Source organism: Falco punctatus (assembly GCF_963210335.1).
Source record: "Falco punctatus genome assembly, chromosome: 2".
NCBI classification, from domain to species: domain Eukaryota; kingdom Metazoa; phylum Chordata; class Aves; order Falconiformes; family Falconidae; genus Falco; species Falco punctatus.
In genome coordinates this window covers 26,654,710-26,678,111 of record NC_137581.1, presented here as the reverse complement: position 1 = coordinate 26,678,111, position 23,402 = coordinate 26,654,710, and the positions used below count along the sequence as shown (strand labels likewise).

Genomic DNA, 23,402 nt, shown 5'->3' with positions numbered 1-23,402 from the left:
CCCTCAGAGCAATTGCAAAGTTATTGACAGCCCTAAAGACAAGCAGGTTACCTCAGAAAGAATGTACCAATGCACTTTGTTTTATGATCTTACTATTCACACCCTTGGTTGCACGCCTGAGGGGAATCAACAGCTTCCAAAAGCATACTAAGAGATTGCCAATTAAAAGCAATTTGAAGAAGCCTATTGAAACCAGCTTTGGAAATAATCTTTGTGGATTTTTTTGTTGGTTTTGTTCGGTTTTTACTTTACAGAAGTGGAGATGACCAAGAAGTGCTTTTTGATCAGATTTTGATGGGACAGGTGGATTTTCCATCTCCGTATTGGGACAACGTTTCTGACTCTGCAAAGGTGGGTTTTATAGTTGATGATACTCTCTTTTCCAATATTACTCCCAGTGCCAGTATTTAATGCATGTTGTTCTTTCACAGTACTGTATTTGACACGTCTCACACTTCCCTGCTACACCTATAAATTCCTCTGGGTCACCAAGTATGTTGTCATATGATCACTGTCTGTTAGACTCCAGGTGGTTCTGAAATGGACCCTGTCTCTATATGATGTCTCACACACCAGAGGCACCAGCAGCCTTTACTGATCAAGAAAAATTTTGAGTAATTTTGCTTGACCTGCACTTCTTAGCTTGAAAGCTCCTTGGGACTGTACTTTCTTTATATGTACTTATGATGGGGACCAGGTACCAACCTGAAGCCTTTGAATATTATATAATAATATTATAGGGAGTCTGTTTTCCTCTTATAAATCCATTAGATGATATGTCTGTTGTTTCTTTATTCCAAAAAAACAGGCCTCACATTACCTGTAACTCCTTATTGTTGTCAGGGTCGTATGAAACACAGACTGGTTCCAGCCACCAGTTCATGGTGTAGCCTCTTGGTACATGACACAAAGGACATAGAGCTCAAGGTGTGCTAAGGCAGACACAAATCCTTTTCAAGTACAGATCCTGACAGTAATCATTACACTTTCAGAGCAGATCAAGGGGTTTTAACTCTCATTAGTGCACTGGAGCAGCAGTTTAAGTCACAGATTTTCTAGGGATCTGGCATTCACAATGGTCATGTGTAAAAATTAGATAGAGAGATAGAGAGAGAGAGAGATAATACATATGTGTATGTAAAAAAAAACACACAAACCCAAAACACCAAAACATGCCAAAGCCATAAAACTATTCACATGGTGATCCTGCAGGTAGGTAGGTGTTTAATTTCTGCCAGTTTACTTCTGTAGCCTGTAAGGCAAATCTAGGCAAAAGTGTCTTTCTGTTTCTTTCAGTGTGACAGTGTTTAATTAATCACCAAAACAAAATTACCTGCATCCATCTCCAAATTTAATGAGAGTAGCATTCACATTCTGAATCTCCATTCTTTGGAGAGTTACATTCTGCTTTTACAGATATGTGGAGGGTGATCAGGACTAGCATTTTAGCCTGTTAACGAACGAGGTTAATGAATGAGATACAGTCATAGAGTTGGAGGAACCACGTTGTTGTGTGTAGCAGGCTTTATTTCATAGCATCATTAATGAGAACTCTGCAAGTCCTTTGCCAATGGTGGCCTCCTGTGAAACACCTTCTTCCAAATAGTTCAGTCCAAATTTTCTGTTTTGAAGCATTAACCTATTCATTTAACTTCTCTTTGTTGCTAAAAGCTATTAACTTTGGTCTTCGGTGATACCTCTTTATTTGCTGTCATACTTCCATGCTGTTTCCTGTGCACTCCACTCTGGTGGAATTAGTTGTATATTTACATTCTAGTTGAAAACTGTGTAATTGCAGAGGAAATCACAAGAAAAAAAATAATATTTTTAAGTGTTTGGGTTTTTAATATCTTCTTGTCATTTATACAAAAGCTTAAAGTAAAATTCTAGATTTGCTGGGTTTTTTCTTACAGAAGAATTGGCTTTTTCTTAATGGGAAGCTAACCTAATTTCATGCTACCATCTGTTTTGTACATTATGCATTAAGTGTTTTTCTCTTAAACAGTGGATACACAGGTGTAACTCCAAGCTGTCTTCTAGCTTTTCAAGGTGTTGCTAGATACTGATATAAAAATTCAGCTTGAAGTTCAGCAATTCATATTTGTGCCTTTTTTTAATAATCAATGTATTTCTGCAGTTGGTAGTTCACTCTCTTATTAAGCACTCTTACATAATCAATTGAAAAGCACTTTTGTGAATTAAATGTTGATTTCTTCTTTAAACCTGCTCTTTAAATTTGGCCCTGTATTCCATTTCTCAGGAACTTATCACAATGATGCTTCAAGTGGATGTAGATCTGCGATTCTCAGCCTTGCAAGTTCTTGAGCATCCATGGGTCAATGTAAGTATTTTAAGGCTTATAGATGCTGCTTGTAGCTTGGCACCTTTGAGCTCTTTTCTGTCGTCCTTTCTATGCCCTTTTGGAGCCAGCACATTCTAAAAATGCCAGAGATTTAACTGGAAATAAGCTGTGTTACAGGCTGGTTTAGTATATCACGCGTACCTTGAAGTATTCACTATTTTATGCATGCTCAGCTACATTTTCTCTGAAATATTTTGGGCCAGGTTTTCAACAAATCTCAACCACACTTGACAAATTTATACCTCTAACAATCAGCTTGCAGGTTCAGTGACACATTTTGCTCTCCTAAGTTCAGATGGACTCAAAAATCTGACAGTCATGATTAAGAGCTATTGAAATATAGCTCATGGTGTTAAGCCTACTTGATCCAGCATGAAACAGGGAAACCTTTAGAATCATATTTAGCTTCTGACGTTGAAATATATATATATATTTATGTGCAGCCATATCCATTTAATCTTAGTTACCATGAAATAGCTATTTATGTATCCTGGCTTGTCTCTAAGCGACTGGACATTTGCCATAAAAGTGGTAATCAGTGAGATGGCATAGAGATAAATTTGGCAGAGAATAAAGAGATTTCTCTATAATTAATGTTGAGACAAGGACACTACTTAATATTTGTTAATTATTTCAGACTATTTAATATGTCTTAAAATACTTGGATGACAAGAAAGAAAAATTAGAGAAAATCCAGATTCAAATTCAGAAGGGAAGACTGAGAAAAGTACAATTGGGATGAGCAGAGAAAAAAGACAAAAGGAGGAACAAATAATGTTTTGTTGTGTTTCTTGCAAGTTTCAGTGCATAGTCCTCCAAAATCTTTTTCTACTCACTATTCTAAAATTCAAATATATAGTAACTTAATGTTTTTTATTAAAAATGTTAATCTTTTTTTATGAAAGTGTCCTCCATGTAGCCCAGAATAGTTAAGTGTTTCCTAAGTATATGCTTTAGTCTTGGAGGCTCCCTTGTTGCCCAAACTATTTTTTTTAAATTGTAAATATTATCATGCAGAGCAGTTCTGCCGTGTACAGAGTGCAAGGATCCAGGACAATGTCTGATGAAAATATTTTCATTTTTTAAGGTAACATTTAAGCAGCTGAAATACTAATTTTCCTTGCTGCCAGGTACTGTCCTTGGACATAGTATTCTGTCACAGTTTATACTGACCTTTGGTGAGTGAGGTGTCTCTCTGTCTCCATGGGAGGAGAACGAGTGGGGATTTCTGGAGTGCAGCTGAGGAAGAGATGGAAGTGACTGACCAGAAGCTGCAGAGAGAACAGGTCACCCGCAGTGTCAGTCTGCACACTGCTGCTGAGGTTACTGAACCGTCACTTGTTTGGACCACGTAAGGATGTGGTCACTAATCTTCTTTTTCTGAAAAAACACATTGGAACTGTTAATGCTCCCCCTGGAGACATTTTTTTTTCCTTTTTGGCTTCAGTTACACCATGATATATTTCAGGAAGCCATTTTAGTGAGATGTATTAAGAAGAAAAGGTGCAGCTCTTTGCCAGTAACGTGATGGTGATGGTGTGCAGGTGACGTGGTCTGCTCCCTGCCCTCGCTAGTGCCTGCTGATGGGAAGTGACAGGGAAAGGGGCTGAGGGCTAAAGTCTTTTGACACTCCAGAGCTCTGCTAACCAAACTTGAGCTCTGTTTTCTGAAGCACCGTGGCAAATTCTCGGTTTTCTGTGCAATAAGTTAAAATGTGGATACTGTAGAGGATACTGCAGAGACTTAAATGGATTTAAAAGGGAGTTTGATACATTTTTGGAGGATGAGCCCATTGGTGCCTCTTAAATATGGTGGTCTGGATACAACTCTTGGCTCACAAAGTTCTTAAGTACTCGGCTGGCAGAAACTGGAGGATATACCGCGGAAAGTTCAAGAACTACTTGTTTTTGTTAAATGTACTATTTCATGAACTGTGACTACAGTACACTGTTGGAAACAAGATACTGTGTTCAATTCACCTTTGGTCTAGCTCTACTACACTTGCTGCAGTTCTCATAGTTTTATGCTAATTATACTTCTTTGCAATCAAAACCTGTAGCAGTTCTGTCCATAAATACATGAAACAAATATTCTATGACAGTTCTGTAATTTTTTCTTTTCTGTCCAATTGCTGCTTTTAGCAGCTGAGATGAATCAGTGTTTTGTTTTCAGCAATATGCTAACAATAGTTCATAATGCAGATCAAAACCTCTTTTGAATTCTCATATGTATCCTCCAGATATTTTTTCTGGAAAAATAAAGGCCAGCACTGGGACCAGTTCAGGAAAGTGCTTGAGCTCATTCCAAATGTCATTCCTAGCATCCTAGGCATCACACATGGAAGCGTTTAATAGTAGGCATAAAATTAACTATATGGCACTAAAATCCTAGTTCACTTCAGGAGAAATAAGAACATGGCTGGGTTGAAACAGGTGCTTAAATGCTTTCGTGAAAAAGGACACTTCACTGAAGTAAGGCTGGGAAGTACACAGTAGGCAGCCTAGCAGGGACAGCCTGCTTGTGTACAGAGGCAGAATGATGCGCTGGTGTCAGATCCAAACTCACATCCCCAAACCATCACCTGCCTGAGCAGCTTCAAGTCTGTCACACCGCTTCCCTGTACCTCATTTTCCCAGCTTCAGGACAGGGAATTATGGTAGTACTCATCCCTGTTTATAAAAGGCTCTGCCCTGCAACTTTCATAAAATACTATCTTTCTGAGAAGAAATGGCACGTGAAGTTTTCACCTAACACTCCATTTTCCCAGATGACCTGTTTAAATACTTTTCCATGGCATCAAATGCCAGACTTTACTTTCCCTTTTCTTATTTCAGTTCTGAACCTATTCATAGAGCGGTAAACTTGCAGCTAAAATACTGGATAGGACAGCTGGCTTGAAAAGCAGGCATGTGTTTTCTTTGACAATTTTAAGAAACATTTTCTCTCTTTGATCAAACCTTTGATAGAAGTGTTGTAACTGCTTACACTGTATAAAACCATTTTGTAGATTGTAAATAACCATTCTACTTTATAGCTGCTTACTATGTGATTACTTGGTAAATTGCTGAGATTCCTGGAATGTGCTTTGACAGCTTCAGTAGGAGCCAACCCTCATTTCAGTTTCAGTTTTTGCCATAAAAATAGCTGGAATCCTCTTGGAAACTGCAAAAGTTGTTATGGTCAAAGTCAGACCAGTAAAGCAGTTCCTATGTCAATAATATCCCAGCTGTTTTCAATTCAAAAAAACAAAACCTGAAAAGATGTTGGCTATGTGCCACTGCCACAGATGGAGATCTTGAATTCTAAATGAAGTTCAGCAGCATTTCCTTGCCCCCTCCATGTAGTTTATTTGGATTTGTCTTTCCTATGCAGTACACTTAGGCTTGGAAACAAATCCATCGGTTTATACTTCCCCTACAGGGACCCCAGCTCTTTCCTTTCTTTACCTGCTCAAATTCTTTGCAAAACCAAAGAATTATAAAAGAGGCTGGAAGATTGAGGTCTGGCATTTTAAACATTGGTGATACTGAGAATCTGAATTATACTCTACAAATTACAGGACAAACTTACTCTCTTTTTGTTGTATAAGTAGTAAATATTTTCTAATGCTGCACTGAGCAGTGGATGCTGAAAGGGATGGACTGCATTCTGTAAACCCTTCTCTGTTAAAATAATCAATACTAATTGTTGTGTGTTGATGCTGGAGGAGGAAGATGGCACACACCAGCCTAAAAAGCATTAGGGAAGCTGGAGCTTTTACATATTTCCTTAACCATGTCTGCCTTGGAAATCTGTGTGCAAAAGAAATGAGTAACCAAGCAATAAGTAGTAATAAGCTGAGTATTTGTGAGGAACTTAATTTTAAAAGACATTTCTTATTTGGCAGCTGCACTACTTTTGGTTACACCCTAGGACACTGCTCAAAGAAAAATTTCCTTGTAATCCTTAAAGGAAAGAGTCCAAAAACTTTTCCAGTACTTCTATTTTCTCTAATTTTCTGCTGTTATTTATATAATGACCTATTCATCTCATGCCTTTAGACTTTGAAAGTAAAGCTCTTGTAAAAAGGATCTGAGTGCTTCAGGGCAGTAGGAGTTTGGGAATCCTGAACTTCATTCCATCTTTTTAACACTTCTTTTTTCTTTGAGTGGCAGTGTCTCATGCCATAGAGGACAATGCAAATATGAAAACAGTGTTTATTAGTTACTCAAATGACACCAAGGCTCTGCCTCTTATTTTTAATTTCATTTTGATTTCTTGCAAATAGATCATGAAACCTATTTTGTGGAAGTTGATTTAAAAAAAAAAAAAAAAGGCATCTTAAGATCCCAAGCAGTTTACATTGTCCAGGTGAAAACTCAAATTCTGAACCAGAGTTTTGAAAACATCAATGGATTTTGACTGCTAAACTTCTGAAATGTGCTCAGGAGAGCGCTTTTTCACAGCATCATTTTCTGAAGCTCATGAGTTGAGCGCCAAAAATCACTAGTCAACTTTAAAAGATCTTGTCCTGATTGCTAAAGCTGAGATGAAATTCTGTGATTCTAACCCACTGCAAGAAGTAGTTCCTAATGTTAAAATAGGGAAAAGGAACAGTTAACCTCATTGGGGTCTGACATCCTTTCCATTACAGCAACCTGATGAAATTCTTGTCAGCGGTGTTTAGCTTTTTCTCCAATTCTACAGCTTACCCTGCTGATTCTGGTGAATCTGATGGTGTTTTTTTTTTTCACTTCTTGCCTTTTTAAACTGCAAAGCAGTTTGTTTTTTATGTAGTTAAACAGTTACCATCTCTCACCTCCATCTATTTTATTGGTGGCTGAAGTGATTCCAGGAGCCAGCTAATATATATTAGCTTGTTTATAAAGCATGTTGGAATAAAAATATACTATATATATATATAATAATTAAAAAAGATAACTACTAAACATCAGGTAGCAGCAACAGTAGTGAGAAAATTTAATAACGATAGAGTAATCCGTGTATCCCTATGCCGCATCTTACATTGAGCTGGAAGATATTTCATCTAAAGGCTGGAGCCCAAACTATGTGTCTCTGGCATGTTGCACTGGAATTGTGGGTGCAGTCCTTCACCAATAAAATATTACACAGTCTTGGTAACTATTGTCTTTTCCATATTTTAGTCTTTTGACAAGATGACATGCACGTTTGGCAGGCTTTCATATCAAGAAAGCCAAGAGAATGATTTTATTTCCCCCCCTCACCCCCTCCAGTGAAGAAGAGTACACTTTACAGACTAGCTTTCTTCTGGGAAAGGCAAGGTCAGCAGAAAGCAGGTTATTTTTAGGGGTCATATACCACCGAGCCAAGACTCCCTGGTGTTAGACAATAATCAGCTACTGGGTTGTATTGTTTTGTTTTGTGTTTTGCAGCTGTGTGCACTTGACCATATTTTGCCAGCCGAGACATTTTGTTAAGGGGTGAGTGAGGGATCTCTGAACACAAACTCCCCAAGCTAAATAAATAACAAACCCCAACCAACCTCCCTAAAATTCCCATATGCTCACTGAACTCATGATTTACTGCAGCAATTCTGTAACTCTTTGAGCGCACTCAGAATTGCTGCAAAGCCAGAAAAAAAAAGTGTCTGTCATCTCTTTGTATTGTGATCTTGTCTCTTGTTTGCCTGTATTCTGCTAGGATTTTGCTTAAGTGGAGTTTAAGAACTTTTTAAACTTTTATAGCTACACATACCATGCAGTACCAGCTTGGGATGACCGTTGTGGATGGCCAGTGACCTGATAAGCTGCATATTCTGCATTTTGTTGCCTATTCTACTTGTTGTTAGCTGAAATCCTGCATATTCTGCCAGCAGAGGTGTCTCACCCAGTGGAGTCTTTTTGCACTGTTTTCAGGCATAAGGATCTTAATTGCAATTTCTAAAAGAACTTTATTCTCTTGGGCTTGAATTCAACCTGCTGACTTGTGCAAAACTGCAAACTCACTTCCTTCTGGTAGGGTTTCACTTCAGCATCAAGGATGCCTGTGTGGCTAGGTGCAGACTGACAGGTTTGCTCTGGGAAGCAGGATGCCCCAGCTGGGAGGAGGCACCCCCCAGCCCAGCTGCATGGCAGCCAGCTTGCCTGGTGCATGTGACAGCAGGACACGTGTCTGCCTCTGCTTGGGCACACAGTTGTGTGCCTACTTTTACCTCAGGTTAGATCAACTTGAAAACATGTGTCTTTTGGCAGGGACAATGAGACTACCCACAGCTGGCTCCAGCTGCTTTCCCAGGCAGTCTGTGCCTCTGCCTGTCCTTTCCCCATAGCATCCCAGGCTTACGTGCCTTGGGACTGGGGGAAGGAATTGCAGTCCCTTGTTCTCAGTCAGTCAGAGATTTGATCTGCAGAGGTGACTTTGTTTAACTATGATTCTGGTATGGTACAGTCATAGACTGGGGGGAATGCCACAGCAAGCCGTGAGCCCACACCTAAGCTGGCCTGCAGACATAGGCAATGATACGTCCTGATACTGATGAGGTCTCACAGTCAGCTGTCCCAAGGGTCTCATCCAGGGCATGTCTGACCTCCCATCTTGCCTGAGTTTCCTTGCACTGGAGCTCACTGAGCCATGGCTGCAATATTCACATAACCCCATAGTGTCTGAGTTTGTAACTTTTACAACAAGACATGGACCTTAGAGGTGTCTCTCAGGGCTTTTGGAGAGCCTTTCCTGCATCTTACCAAAACAGGGCCTCTGGTTTCTTTAATCTTTTGGGTGCTTTCTACTTTTGAGGTCATTATCTTTAAATTTATGTGATGTGTAGACGGACTCATAAACAGATCTGAGTTTACCAAGCTTTGAAATATTAATGAACCCAAAAATAACTGAGCGGGGGTAGTTAAGACGTGGCAGAAAGAATAATAAAATATTTAATCATTATTATTAACTAACATGACCTAAAATTTGAGAGTAAGATATTGGGTAAAGAAGGAGAGGCTGGTTTGTGACATACGTTCATCTTATAAATACCTTAGATATATTGATGGACACAATGATTGACCCATATTTCATTACAAACTTTTTGTAAACTTTTCTATATTGACAGGTTCTATCAGAATCACCTCACAATTCCTTTATTTCACCTTTTCTCTCTGAAGTTTTATTTTGCTCTATTTCTCTGCAGGACGATGGCCTTCCAGAGAATGAACATCAGCTCTCGGTAGCTGGGAAGATAAAGAAGCATTTCAACACAGGCCCTAAACCGAACAGCACAGCAGCTGGAGTTTCTGTCATAGCAGTAAGCATCTGAAATACACAGCCGAAAAACTAACATTTATGTGCCCACAAGACAGTGTGTGTTTAGGACATGCCACCAAAAAAAACCAGAGAGGGTTAATTTTTCAGATAATTCTAGCATTTTATTAATATAAATGTCGTTAGACTGGTATTCTGCACAATTTCTCCATTGGTTCCCCTTGCGAGTCACATTAGCAGCCCTGGGAGATATAACTGTACACACACTTCCACATCTTACCAGAAGATCAGTGGACCTAACTCCAATGTAGATTCAACAACCTGAACAATGGGATCATGACATTTTACTTGGCGGCAGGATCATCACATGGGTTGAGGCCGTACAGAGGTTGGAGCAGAAAGACAGCAGCACTTTAAAATGGAAGTTGCTCCAAAACCGTAACAGAAAATCTGTATGGCAGTCGCAGCTGCTCTTCTCTGAAGATGTCAAAGGGCACTATGATGCCTCGCTTCTACCTTCATGGTTGATACAGATCTAGCCACTTCAGATTTAGCTGAGCAGCAGCATTTTACTGTACTGCCACATGCACACTGCTTCCTTTTAGGCAGAAGGACTTAACTGTGTAAAGAATTAATGGAGCTCCTTGCTGCCTTCTGTCATCTTGCAATTCCAACCTAGGCATTCCAGGTTCTGAAACCAAGCTTGACCAAACTTTTGACCAAGCTTTACTGAGGTTTCAATGGCATCCTCAGTGTAGCATACATTGCATACATTTGTATTTTTTCCCCAAAATGAACACGTGTATTAGATATACATGTGCGCAGAATAAATTCAGTGTGTTATGGGATTCTTCATACTAATGCCATTGAATAGTAACATGCACATCCTTCACATTTTTAATACATCTGCCTGTGTTTGTAAGCTTTTATTACTCATGGTAATGTTAATGCTCCAAATAGTCACTAAAAATAAGCGACATGTTAAACATAACCATTCCCATATCAGATTACTCGGTGTTCATTCCCAGCTTCCATAAATTGCAGGTGGTGTGACTGCACGTGTACACTTTCTTGTACTGTTTCCACTTTCATGTTTCTCAGCTCAGCCCCTCCAGTGGTGAGTTAAATCAGCATGAAGTAAACTCAGCTCAGCACATGCAGTCTGGCTCACAGGTGTGAACTGTTTGTGCAGCAAAACGGATACTCTCTCAAAGTTACTTGGTATAAGTACTTAAAATTTCAAGCTGTGCCTCTCATATTTTTTCTTTACTCTTTCTAATCCTGAATGTCCTCAACATGGAAGCAAGTTGTTCCTCATGCTTTTCCTAGATTTTCTCAGTCATCAGCTAACATAGTCAGCATTTATTTATTTCCATTTTTAAGCAATAATACTGCAACAACTCTCCCACAACTAAAACATCACATACCCATTGCTCATCTGAAATGCAGGTATGTTCTGTATAGACTAGCTGAAACCGTGTTCCTTTCGAATGGACTGCCAGCACGCTTGTCCATGAGAATTACTGTTCAGATCCTCCACGCTAATGACTTCAAAGCTTAAAAGCAAGAAATGATGCCTCTGTCCTCATCCACCCCTCGCCTCCTTTATGTTTTTAATTTCCCCACCCTCCTCTGTTTTTTTCTTTGCCCCAGTTGCTGTGCCAAGGAATTGTTTACAGCAGTTTGACAACTGAGTAATGAAAAAGGCACTGTAGTGAATCTTTCCACTGCAAAACGTTATACATCGGGGGGGGGGGGGGGGGGGGGGAACGTATATGTTTAATTACATTCTTAATGGCTTTTATTTATTTTCTAGTGTTTGGAAATTTAACAGATTATTTTTAGTGATCATCTCTATGGGTGAACATCATACTCTGGCATGATTAATCCATCAACTTGGCCTATGAAGTAGAAATGTTTAGCATATTTTTACATAATTCAGAAAGTGGTTTGATTAGCTTGTGTCAATTATTTTCTAAAACTTGGAAGACACGGAGAAGTGTAGACTTCTGTAGTGATTTGGTAATGTTCCAGAAAGCTAAATAACTTTGATTTTAAGAAGAAATTGCCCTTATTTTCTACAAAACTAATGTAATAAGTAAAATAAAGCCAAAAGCAAAACAACAAAACCTTTAATTGTTGTTTCTGCATTTGAAAGCTTATTTAATATACATTTGACACGCATGTCATCAGGGGTTTACATTTGGGGGTCTTCCTTTAACTGTGCAATCTCTAATATTATTGAAGTAAATCTTATTAACAAAGACTGCTCTACATTTAAAATTTTCAAAGTATGTACAGATGCTGTAACTTATTGTTCAGCACTAAAGACGTGCACTAAGTGTATTTTCTACAAAAATACTGTTTTATTGTGCCTGCTTGTATGTTTACTGTAACTTTTTGACAGAGTGCTTGTGTATATAATATACAGAGTTGCCTTCTATATATTATATAACACATCTGTGTCTCTGTGTGTGTGTGTGTGTGTGTGTGTGTGAAAATGTGTCAATATATGCATATATTTATATAGCTTACTTAGGAGTATAACAGATAATTAATAGCATTATTTTAAGTTTTATAACTCTGTTTATCTACAGAGATAGGTAATTTGTGGTATTTAGTCCTTAATTTGTCCTTACACTGGTATGATATTATATGCCTGTTTTCTTGAGTGGTAAGAAGTAACACACCTCAAAGATCTCAAGCAATATTTATCATATGCACCAATTAAAACTATAATATGAAAACTAATTTTCTAAAGAAGCGTTTGTGGTCAGTTTGACTGGGGGGAAGTTTGAAGCCACATGTATTTTACAGGCATCTGCCGTGGCTGCTGCTTCCTTCAGCGACGTCCAGATACATTGTATTGAACCCCTCTTTGGTTCAGACTTAAGTCTGAACCTTGCTGATGTGGTAATCCTCAAAGTTGTATCTGACCATTCAGGGTAGGGACGTCCTGCAAGTGTTTGTGCATGTGTCCAGACTTGGAGTTTGTCCACATTTGAAAGGATTTGTCAGTTTGGACAGACTACCATAATGAACGTGTTGTGCATGACTAGCAAAGTAGTTCTTTTGCTGATGTAGCAGAGATGATTCACCTAACAAAACTAGCTATACAGGCAAAGAGACTTTTCTGTTGATACCTTAATACATCATTAAAAGTTCTGCCAGCATAACTATGTCAGTTGGAAAAAAAAATCCCTTAAACCAACATAGCTTTGCCAGCAAAATTTTAATTGGAGAGCTAGCTTTTAAAACAGCAAGAGAATTAGCAAGCCCCTAAAAAACTCTGATTGCTGCGGGGAGAATATGTAGGAGAAAGATCACTTTTCATGCTCCATTCTTAAACTCTTGTCATAGACATTGAGTGCCGTCTCTGTAGCAGACAGGGGCTGAGCTAGTGCCCCTCCAGCCCGTGTCAAAGTGGCCACATAACTGCTAAGCATGTGCCAAAATATTTGCAGGATCAGGTTTCTCATACAGCTTTCCAATAAGAACAGTATTTTATAGTTACAGGATGGTGTTTATAAAAGACACTGCAGTAAAAACATGAAACCAGACTTTTTACTAAGTAGTCTTTTTAAAATTGGGGGATACATTTTTTCCTTCAATTCTCCAAGGGTGTCACCTCTTTTTTGTTTTTCCTTGGCCACAGAACAACACCCTGTGGCTGTACCCTCTGGGCTTTAGTGACAGTGGCTCAAGCAACCAAGAGCCAAAATAATTTTTTTCAGAATGCTTCTGCGATCCAGAAGTGTGCAGTAATTTCTTGTATGAACCGACTATCGTTTGTGTTCTTGTCTGAAATGTTAAAGCTTTGCCTGTATGTTGTCACTTCTGTGCTTGTATTTTTGCCATTGTTAAGACAGATGAAAAGATTAATGATAATCTTCTCTTAAGGTTGTATGAGGTCTCTGTCTTGGCAATGGGAGTAAACTCCAGCTGGAGACTCGGAGGAACTGAGTAGGACAGGAAAGAGAAAAGCTGCTCAGAAAGTTGGTGCAGCCCTCTGCCTCTTGTAGAGCCCTGAGTGGGCTGGGGACACCGACGTGGGGCCGCTGCTGGCAGTCGGGCAAGGGCAAGGTGGTGGATGGCTTGTTGCCCTGCATTCTGCCGGTTTAAACATAAAATCACAGGTTCCAAGCAGCGTTTTTAGCGGTGGGATTTCTTGAGTGATGTGGAAGAGAAGCCAAGTTTAGTCTGTGGGTTTTGCTTGGCTTAAAGGTGAACCCGTGCTTGGGCTGTCACATCCCATCTATTGTCTGTGTTGTCCTGGTACCCTTGTCCACAGTCAGGTTTCCCACAGCAGCAGTTCCACGCCAACAAAATTGTTTCAGGTCGTGTTAGGAAGCAACTCCCCCGTTTTGTTTTGGTTTTTTTTCTCTATTACTTTTTAGCTCTTCGACTGTAGGGCAATGTTTTTGATCTGCTTTTTAAGAAAAAACACCCCTTTTGTGTATTTTATGTGCAGCATACAAGGAAGCCAGTAGATGGCAATAACAGACCAGTGTAGTTAAGCCAACAGCAAATTAACTCGGTACAAGGTTCTCCTGCGTTTAAACAGGAAACGTCCTTTAAATAATTCTAAATAAGATGCAAGTGGCATTGTTTTAACAAAATGGAATAAATTATTAAATTCTACGCTTGCAGGGGAGTCATCAAGAAAAATTCAAATTTGCAGTTAGGTCCTAGCTACCCTTGGAGTGGTTGGTAACTGGAAATGCGTTGAACTGCTTTACTGAATTTAGAATTCAAAATAGTCATCAGTATTGGAAATATATGCCACGTTCTTAGTGAAGCACAAAATGGCCTTTTCTCTTCATAGGGTAAAATGTGAACATCATCACAACTAACAATTTTAAAGCGGGCGAAGTGTCTCCCTCAAGATATTTTCCCCTAAATTTTTATTTAACTCAGCTAAATGATGTCTCCACCGTCTGTTAGTGCAGCACAGAAGGGTTAGAGAAAACAACACATTTTCTTTGTTCCTATGCACACGATTCTGATAATGATAAATTAAACCTAAAAGATCTGTATTCCTTAAGTAATATCATGAGCACACTTTCCTGGACACGATGTTAAGTTAATTTCTATTTTGACTTTAATTGGTGCAATTTTAAACCGAATAGTTTTGTACTGTTATCTTTTTGAGCATGAGGTGTAAGCTGAAATGATAAACAATGTTATTCATGGCTCTGAGTAGTCCTCCTCTCCAAGGTTAACGCATTTTTAGAAATGAATTACCATGATTGATGGGGTATCAAAACCTGATTCTTTTCATCTTTACACATTCCATGATTATGAAGCAGTCTAATTTAAGCCTTGTGTAGTCTGTCTAGCCTGTTCCTTGTGATGGTTGCACTGCATTTTTTTTTTTAAATTATTAAACCTCACAGTTTAATTGCAAAAGATAATTTTCCATTACTGGTATGTGCAACTTAAAAGGGCACTTCTGTCTTTGGAGGTAACAAGATATTTGTCAGACTTTTAAATGAATGCATTATGCATTAGGTAACCTATTTCACAAACTCCATTTTAGTTTGAATAAATCGGCTTCTAATTTAGCAAGACTGAATCTAGAGTTAGTATCTTTTTCTTTTATTTCTTTACTTTTTTTTCCTTTTCGTCTCTGGTACATAGCTTTAGGATGTTAGATAAGTGCCTTCTGAAAGTGAAAACAGTAAATATGCACTAAATAAGGAACAGCTTGCTCTGGAGTCTGAATTCTTTAGCCTAATGTCGATCCACTGAGTTGCCCCGTTTCTCTCTGCTCAGCTGGACCACGGGTTTACCATCAAGAGATCAGGGTCTTTGGACTACTACCAACAACCAGGAATGTATTGGATAAGGTATGAGATGGTGCAGCGCCAACAGTCAGTGTTTCCATGGCAACGTGCTGGCAGTCTCCATTAACCAGTTCCTTCAGTGGATAAACATGCTTTTTGATTTGTTATCCGGTCCATATGCTGCTTTATCAGTTTTGTTTTAATCTTGATTGAGATGCCACACCCCCTCATTCCCTTTCTTCACCCATCCCTCACACCCACATTGCCAGCTTTCTCTTCATCGCACATGCTCAGTATCAATTTCTCCTATAGTTAAAAGGACAGTGTATATAGAAAATCTACTAGATATGCTGAAGTATGCACCCTCCCCCTCCTCTATTGCTTGTTAAGGCATCTGCTTCCCCTGCGCTCCTGTTTTGAAACACACGGAGCAGCAACAGGCTCTCAGCATATATTTTCCTCTTTTTCCATGTGAGATGTGGAGCTATATACTGTCATTTTAAACCCACTAAACACAATCCTTACCTTAGATTGAACAATGCATTTACATAACATGGTCTGCAGAAACTCTCCCAAGTTCAATGAAATACAATGCATTGTATGTGCTGGTAAGCTTGTGTTTCTAACAATGCATTCCTTCTCTTTCCTTTTTAAAACCCTTCTGATACCTATTTATTTTTATTTGATTTTTTTAAAATATTGCATGAGTCTTTTGAATATATTTTTCTTCATTGTGTAACTGTGCCAGGGTTGTTGTTAGCTGGCTTAACCTGTATGATAAAATGGGGCTCTGGGGGGAAGGGGTTATTCTGGAGCGGGGGCAAGGAGGGATCCGGGTCTGATAGCCCACACGAGGCACTAGGTCCACACACCTCCTCAGTCAATCCAGAGCCCTGGAATTTCCATCAAGTGGTTATTTGCTGGCTTTTTTCCTTCTTATTACTCACAAGACCCGCATATTGATAGCTGGAGAAATTTTTATGTTTCTTGCAAAACCTGCATTTTCTAACAATGCAATGTTTGAAGACTTTAAAAACTCATCTGTGAGCTATTTGGGAAAACAGCAAATTAACCACATTAGTGAAACAGCAGAGATGGTCACTGCAAGTGTTTCCAGTAAAGTAAAACTCCCACCCTGGATCATTTCACTGAGTGCATGGATCGGGCTACAGCACGGATTCCATAAACCCTAGCAGTTCACCGAGCGCACACTGAGGGTTAAGTAGGTACCGATATGGATGTTCTGGGGAAAGAAAAACCAAAAATAATCTTTTTTTTCAGACAAAAAAAAGCAGAAAAATTGAGAAACACTTTCACTCCAACTGCTCAAGTGTGCAGCAGTACCTGTAATTCCAGTTTATTGCGCTTGCGTTGGTGGCTACAAAGCTACCGTGACCTGCAAGGGCACAGCAAAACCTGCTTGGTCTGTCCCGTCACTTGGCATTCGCAGGTTCCAACCTTTCAACACAGCCAAGAGACGGCAGCACAGCATCTGTGCTTTTTGGTTTTGAAGACAGGGTGAATGGGACCTGAGTGCCCAGCTTTAGCTGAGTGTGGGTTTGATAGTATTAGAGGAATTCTTCTTTCCTGGTTATGAAGGAAAAGATGGCACTTTGTGTCAGGCAGGACTTTGTCAAATAGTTGCAAATGTAATGCCTCCTCTGTAAACCAGAGGAAAGCTCAAATGAGCTTTATTTCTCTTCCTGGAGTTTAGTTGCTATCCATGATCAGCTCACAGTCCTTCTCGGCTTTACTATATTTTACACCAAAAGAAAAATAACTCCCCCAAAAAACTCCTATCTTTCTATACACAATGTTTGGATCTTTTAAAACCCCAGCTTCAGGGGGTGCAGACCACCAGAAACTGTGATAAAATGGAGCATCTCCTCTCAGACTGGCCTTGACTCAGTTTGACTGCATAGCCCAGATTTTGAAACAAACCATATGCATTTTGAGGAGGTAGGGGGGGAAGACTAATTCTGCAACTTGGTAAATAAATAAACGCTATTAAAAAAAAAAAAAAAAAAGCCATTTTACTAAAGCACTAGTAATGGCTGTCATCAGCATACAAAATGACACATCCCTGAATAATGGGCTGGAGCAGATGGGCGATAATCTCTCTTATTCATACATAAACTGCTCTGTTTTCCAGCTGGGGGCAGTAACAACAATGTTTATAATTAGCGCTTTCTAAACAGGGCACCTAGTGTGGAAAGGCCAATTGGGAGAGCAGGGCTCCTAGGTGTAGATGCTTAATTAGGAAATACTATAACAGGGGGTACCTCCAAACAAGCACTGCCCTGTGCTTGGTCCTCTTTCATCTCCGAGAACAAGCAACTGCTGTAGTGACCAACTTTTTAGGCTAAATAAAACCATTTCGATGTAGCAAGTGTTTACTTTTTAGTAACGCAAATGCAAAGCATATGAAAAGGTTCATCAGTTCCCATCTATAAAACAGTTAATTTATCACAGGCCCATGAAAATTAACCTGAATTCACAAGTACAGCGAAAAATGAAAGCAGGTCCCAAGGAAAATGCAATGCTCCCTTTGTCAGTGTTGAACTACTAATTTCTTCCCCACTCCTTTGATTGTTTTCATCCCTAGTTTCTAGTAATCTTCTAAAATATCTTTTTAAATGGCACTATTTCCTACTTCAGTCAACCAGAAAACCTTTTCCTTTCTCGGCCTAAAAGACATTCCTATCCAAAGTGCCTCGAAGTCCCAATTTTGTGACCCTGTTATATTCCCTTTCAGTAGGATAAGATGTGCAAAAGTGACACAACTTTTTTTAGATACTAAAATACAACAAACCTTATGTACAATAATGTTTGTTGTATCAGGTATGAGATATAATGCCTAGGAAATCTTGTACTGTTCCTTGACTAGAAGGAACAGAAAAATCAGAGGGGCTAAATCAGTAAAATCATTTGGACCCCACAGTGATACATGTTTTAAAGCAGCCCACCTAATGCTGTTGGGACACCAGCCCCGCAAACACAAGTGCAGAAAAGGCCAAAGCAGCAGCAGGAGGGAATGAGACCTGGGGGTCCCAGTTACAGCCCCCCCCCCCCCCCCCCCCGCCAGTCTGCACTGTGCCAAGGCTGGTGAAACTTTGTTGTTCCTGATAGCCAGGAAAGCCAGCCTTGGTGCGGGAGGGTAATGCCCATGGTACAGTCCCATCTCCATTCTCCCAAATTGCTAATGCCAACTCAAGCCGAAGACAGCAGATATCACCCATCTCTGAGCAGAGGTACTATGTTCGGGATTTCTTTTTTTTTTCTCCAAAGTCAGCCATTCTCTGGTAGTTCTCTTTGTAAAAGGCTTAAAGCCAATTCATTCATATTTTATACGGGAACTTATCAGCAGTGACCACAAAAAATCCAAATGGCACTTGCATTATCCTTCAGAAATATCATAACTGATGGATTTACTTTCTTATGAGGAACTTTTCTTTAAGATGTCATTAACTGAGGCTTTTAACAGTTTGTGTGAATCCAGATTTTTTGGCTTTCTTGTAACTAAGCCAGAATATAGTGGAAGCATTCCAAGCCTTTTCTTTAGCCCCAAGTGTTGCAGTGTCCAGTCCATAGCCTTCTTCAGCTGCTTTTCCTGTTCCTCCTAGTGGCAGCATGTTTTGAAGGCAGTGCTTTCCATAGCTTACCAATATTTTCTTTGACCCTGAATTTCCAAACTGGTTCTGGTTTCTGTCTGAATCTTAACATTATTTTAATCTGCTACTGACAGAATGGCTTAAATTTTCTGCCGTTTCTGGGCTGATTCAGAATATCAGGGGAGCATCAGAATGGTTGTATCTAATGTAAAACTTTAGTAGGCAATGTTCGTATATGTAGTATTATGTATAAAATTAATATAAAATGTTAGCATATGTTATTTTCTATATATCCACAGACACTATATAAAAGCTAAAGGAGCAAAATAAAACCCAGGAAATGTATAGGAAAGTCATTAATGATTTTATCTGTGTAATGACAATAGCAAGGAGATGAGGTACATTGGATGCTTAACATTCCAGTCCATATTAAATTCATAAAATACTTGATTTTTAAAACACAGTTCTCATCGTCACAGCTAAAAAAGTATCTGAATAGCTCATTTGAAAACCCATAGTTCCATCCTCTATGTTTGGTTCTTAACTTCCATTACTTTGCATCTGTCAAATTACTTACACCTGTCCCAAGTAAATACAGTACACTTTCAAGTCAATACTTACAGCCAGATGTCTTGACAATGGGACAAGAAAGTTGGGAATCAGGCTTACTATCTGTAGAGTGCCATGCTTAATACCATAAAACCCTCCGTAAGCTGAATACTGGTAGAAACAGGCAAGCATCTAAACTCATTTTAAATCTCTTCTGCTCTTTGACTAAGAAAACCACAACTGATTTTCAAACTATAAATAAAATTCACCCTTGCAAACAACTTGGCATTAAGTCTCTTCCACATGTAATTCAAACCAGCTGAGGAATCACGTCTCTAAAAAGGGGGGATATAAAAAAATAAACACAAACTTAAATATAGCAATACTAATTCAGCAGTTGTATGTGTAGAATATTACTTTGTATTCCCTCACCAATGCAGTACAAAGCATACATCAAATTGATTTGGTTTTCTTTCTTTTTTACTTTCATTTTAGCTAAATTTCATGCCAGAAGTTACATGGTGCGCTAAAGCACTGGCCTTTTGCATTTGGAGGTCTAGGTTCAAATCCACTCGATTAATTTGTCCCCTCGATGTGGTCATTTGCACATCTCCAAATCACCGTGTAACTTGACTTAACTTACAGCTTGTGCCTGAGGGGCTAAAAATAACACGTGTCTTTTACTCCTGGACTGAGGTGCATTGCTAATTTTGAAGTACTCTCCAAAAAGTGTCTTGAAACATAAATCAATCACACACATATATATATTTTATATATATATATAAAATTATATATATGTGTGTGTGTGTAACCTGAGAAACCCATGGAAAAAATAAAAAAAAAAGATCAGACTGAAGGGCTGCCTGGCTCGTGCCATGAGCGTTGTTTAATGGTAATTTTTACAGTAAGGAAACCTATCATTACATATCTCAGCGTATCAAGGTCACTAGCCAGAAGCTTAAGGAAGTAAGATAAAATTATCTAGGTGTGAACATTTCAATATGTGCATACACATATATGTATGTAAAAGAATGCACTGGAAGAAAAAATACCAGTGTTGCAATATGTTCATGTAATTCCACACACTAAACAAAGCATCACAGAAATTACAAGCAAATAACAAATATGCTCCTGCAGAATGAAAGCAAGTGAAGGGAAGGGTTTTTTAGATTAATGCATGAACAGCTGCATCCCCAGTTCAGTCTCCTGGCTGGTATGAATAATGGATGGACTAAGAGGCAAAATGCACAATAATGTTCTTTTATTAATGAAATGCATATATATCTATATTTGGTGTCCAGCAGTAAATTAAGACAAGTGAAAAGAAAAACAGTCACTGCTCACATTCATAAAATGCAGTTACTTCAATCCAATAATTACTGACCTGACAGAAAATATCACCCCACAGCTAAAATAAGGCGCTTCCCACTGCAAATCCAACATATATATCAAAGCTGTTACAGTTTTTGAATGTCTCTTCATAAACACACAGTTCAACGTTTTCCAAGATAAAAAATGAATTTGCATGGCTCAGGAGACCTGCAACATCAAGATGTAGAAATCAAAATGAAGACACTCCCTATGGCAAAATCCTGGGGAAATGCTAACTGCACCTCGGTATACAGGTGACAGAAAGAATGATTTTAAAATAATGCTTCTTTACTTGAAATTAAATGCATTTCCAAAAATGGCTTGTTAACCATTTGGTATTGGGTGTCAGGATTACTAAATGTTGATGCAAAATACATTAGTGCTTAATGAAGTGCTTCAGACCCATCAGCACCAAACTATTAGAGGCAATCCACTTATCCGCTGCTGGATAAGAAGCTCTACATTTCCTCATGGATTGCAGGAGGACAGCCGCATATCTTAAATAAGAATGCTATCCTTACATTTGAGTTGCCATTACTATCGTATAGTGCTCAAAGTTCTCACTCTCTCACCTCGAGCCAGGGAAAAAAATGTCAAAATGTGATAATGAAAATCTGGGATTTGCAGCCCTCTGAAGCATAAGTGCACTTCAGATCCTCTTATTATTTATTGAAAGAGTAGCTTAAAGTAGAAATGCCCTGGAAATCCATAATGGACTGGTTCATGCACCGGTGAACCACTCAGCTGAACAGTAGATGAAATAATACATCTATTAAACCAAGACAATGTGTATAAGAGGCCTTTGCTACAAAAATCAGTAATAATAACAAAAAAGCTGATTTTTTTAATATGCCCACGTGCACAAGAAGGTACAGTAGGTGAAAACTGCCTTTACACACACAGTTCAATACTCAAATGATTCTTACCATCTCCCCTGCATTCCACAGCATTAATCTATCATATTTTGAAATTCTTCAGAGGTAAAAAATAACCGTGACCTCATTACATGAAAAATAGCATTTGTGCAGAATGCAGAGTAGCAATACCGTCTGGCAGCGTACTAGATGCTGGAAGTACAAAACATCATCAAAACATTGCGCAGAAGAAGCCCAGTCTTGCAAGGTCTGTAGGGCTTGTGGGTGCTCTGTCTGTGGCCAGAAGTGACCCATTTTGTGGGTCTGATATGTTAAACGTTAAATGTTAGAATATGACCTGTGTATTTTTAGCTCTTTGTGACTTTATATATTTTTATTTGATAATCTCTTTGGGTGAGAAAGGCTCTGAATGTCTCAGCCCAGGAGAGTTACCACAATAATAACCTTGAGTCTACAAGAGTGTCTTTACGAAGACTGATTAGACAATATTCAAGGGAGACTTTGGATAAAAATGTAAAGAAAAATATTGTCTCAAAATATCTCAGGAAGTTTCTGAAGGGTTAGGAAGCCAGAAATATTTGGTCCTACAAGTTACAGCATAGCATGCTGGATTAAGTGAGATCATCAGGGGTATTTCTGCTTAATTTTTTTTATTGTTGAGGCAAGTGCCTTTATGTATATTTTTAAAAATGTGTTTAAACAAAAGCCCCCAAAAGCTTTCCCAACAATAGTAGAAAACCAGTACCTTGGGATTTATTTTTTAACATCTTAAAAAATATGTCCTGATATTTAATTAACTGGCTTATTTATTTTGGAATTTTTTCCTTTAAAAATAGCAATATCCTAGGCTAAATTTCAAAACAAATCTTTTATTCAAGTGTATTTCTTTCTGTGTAATTTACCCTGTTTTAAATATCTTCAGTTTTTACATATACATTTACCATTCTCATGGAGCAGGTTTTAAAAATACATTTTGAATTCAATACAAATATTTTTATTTATTTGACCAGAAATGTTCAAATTTTTCACAAGAGAGTATCTATTACCAGAGGATTATGTGATGTGGTCTAAACTTGAAATAAATGCTTATTTCCTGTAAGCATAAAAAATCTTTTAAATGGAAATCTGTATTTTATAGAATGGTAATATATGCCATTCTTTTCAATTTTCACACAGAATTACATACTGTATGCAGTATATTCACTGTGTGTAAAAGGTCTAGGTATTCTTCTGTTTCACATTAAAAAATAATCAAAAACTGAATCAGTCCAAGGCTAAGAAACATGGAAGGCATTGAAAATACTAATTAGAGTATATATATTCTTTACTGAAAGATTAGCAGTGAACATAGAAGTTCTCAGGAGATGAGAAGTGTTGGATTTTGTAGGAGTTATTTAAAATATGGGGATGAACTTATCAAAGGTAATGTTTTGCCCCTTTAAAGTAATGCCATGTAGGTTCCAGACACAAAAATAATAGTTCAGCAATTTAGCCTAACTAAATCCATTTGCTATAGTAGCTCTGTACTCTTGTCCATCTTTCTGTCTCTGTTAGATCATTATTGAATGCTGATTGCATTCTTTTAGAACATGGGTTGCTATAATGCTATTCTGCACCGGTATGATGGATT

At 38.5% G+C, this 23,402-nt stretch overlaps 1 protein-coding gene across 3 annotated transcripts in view; it reads left to right on the top strand.

Annotated features, from left to right (window-relative positions):
* Positions 1-23,402, top strand: part of DCLK1 (doublecortin like kinase 1) — a 257,054-nt gene that overhangs the window by 227,175 nt on the left and 6,477 nt on the right. For 2 of the 3 annotated variants that reach the window (XM_080377546.1, XM_080377547.1), the window contains 4 exons: positions 255-351; positions 2,261-2,341; positions 9,510-9,623; positions 15,356-15,429. In XM_080377546.1, coding sequence (XP_080233672.1) covers positions 255-351; positions 2,261-2,341; positions 9,510-9,623; positions 15,356-15,429 — 366 coding nt within the window. The remainder of the gene's footprint in view (positions 1-254; positions 352-2,260; positions 2,342-9,509; positions 9,624-15,355; positions 15,430-23,402) is intronic. The other variant, XM_080377545.1, reaches the window with a different exon arrangement.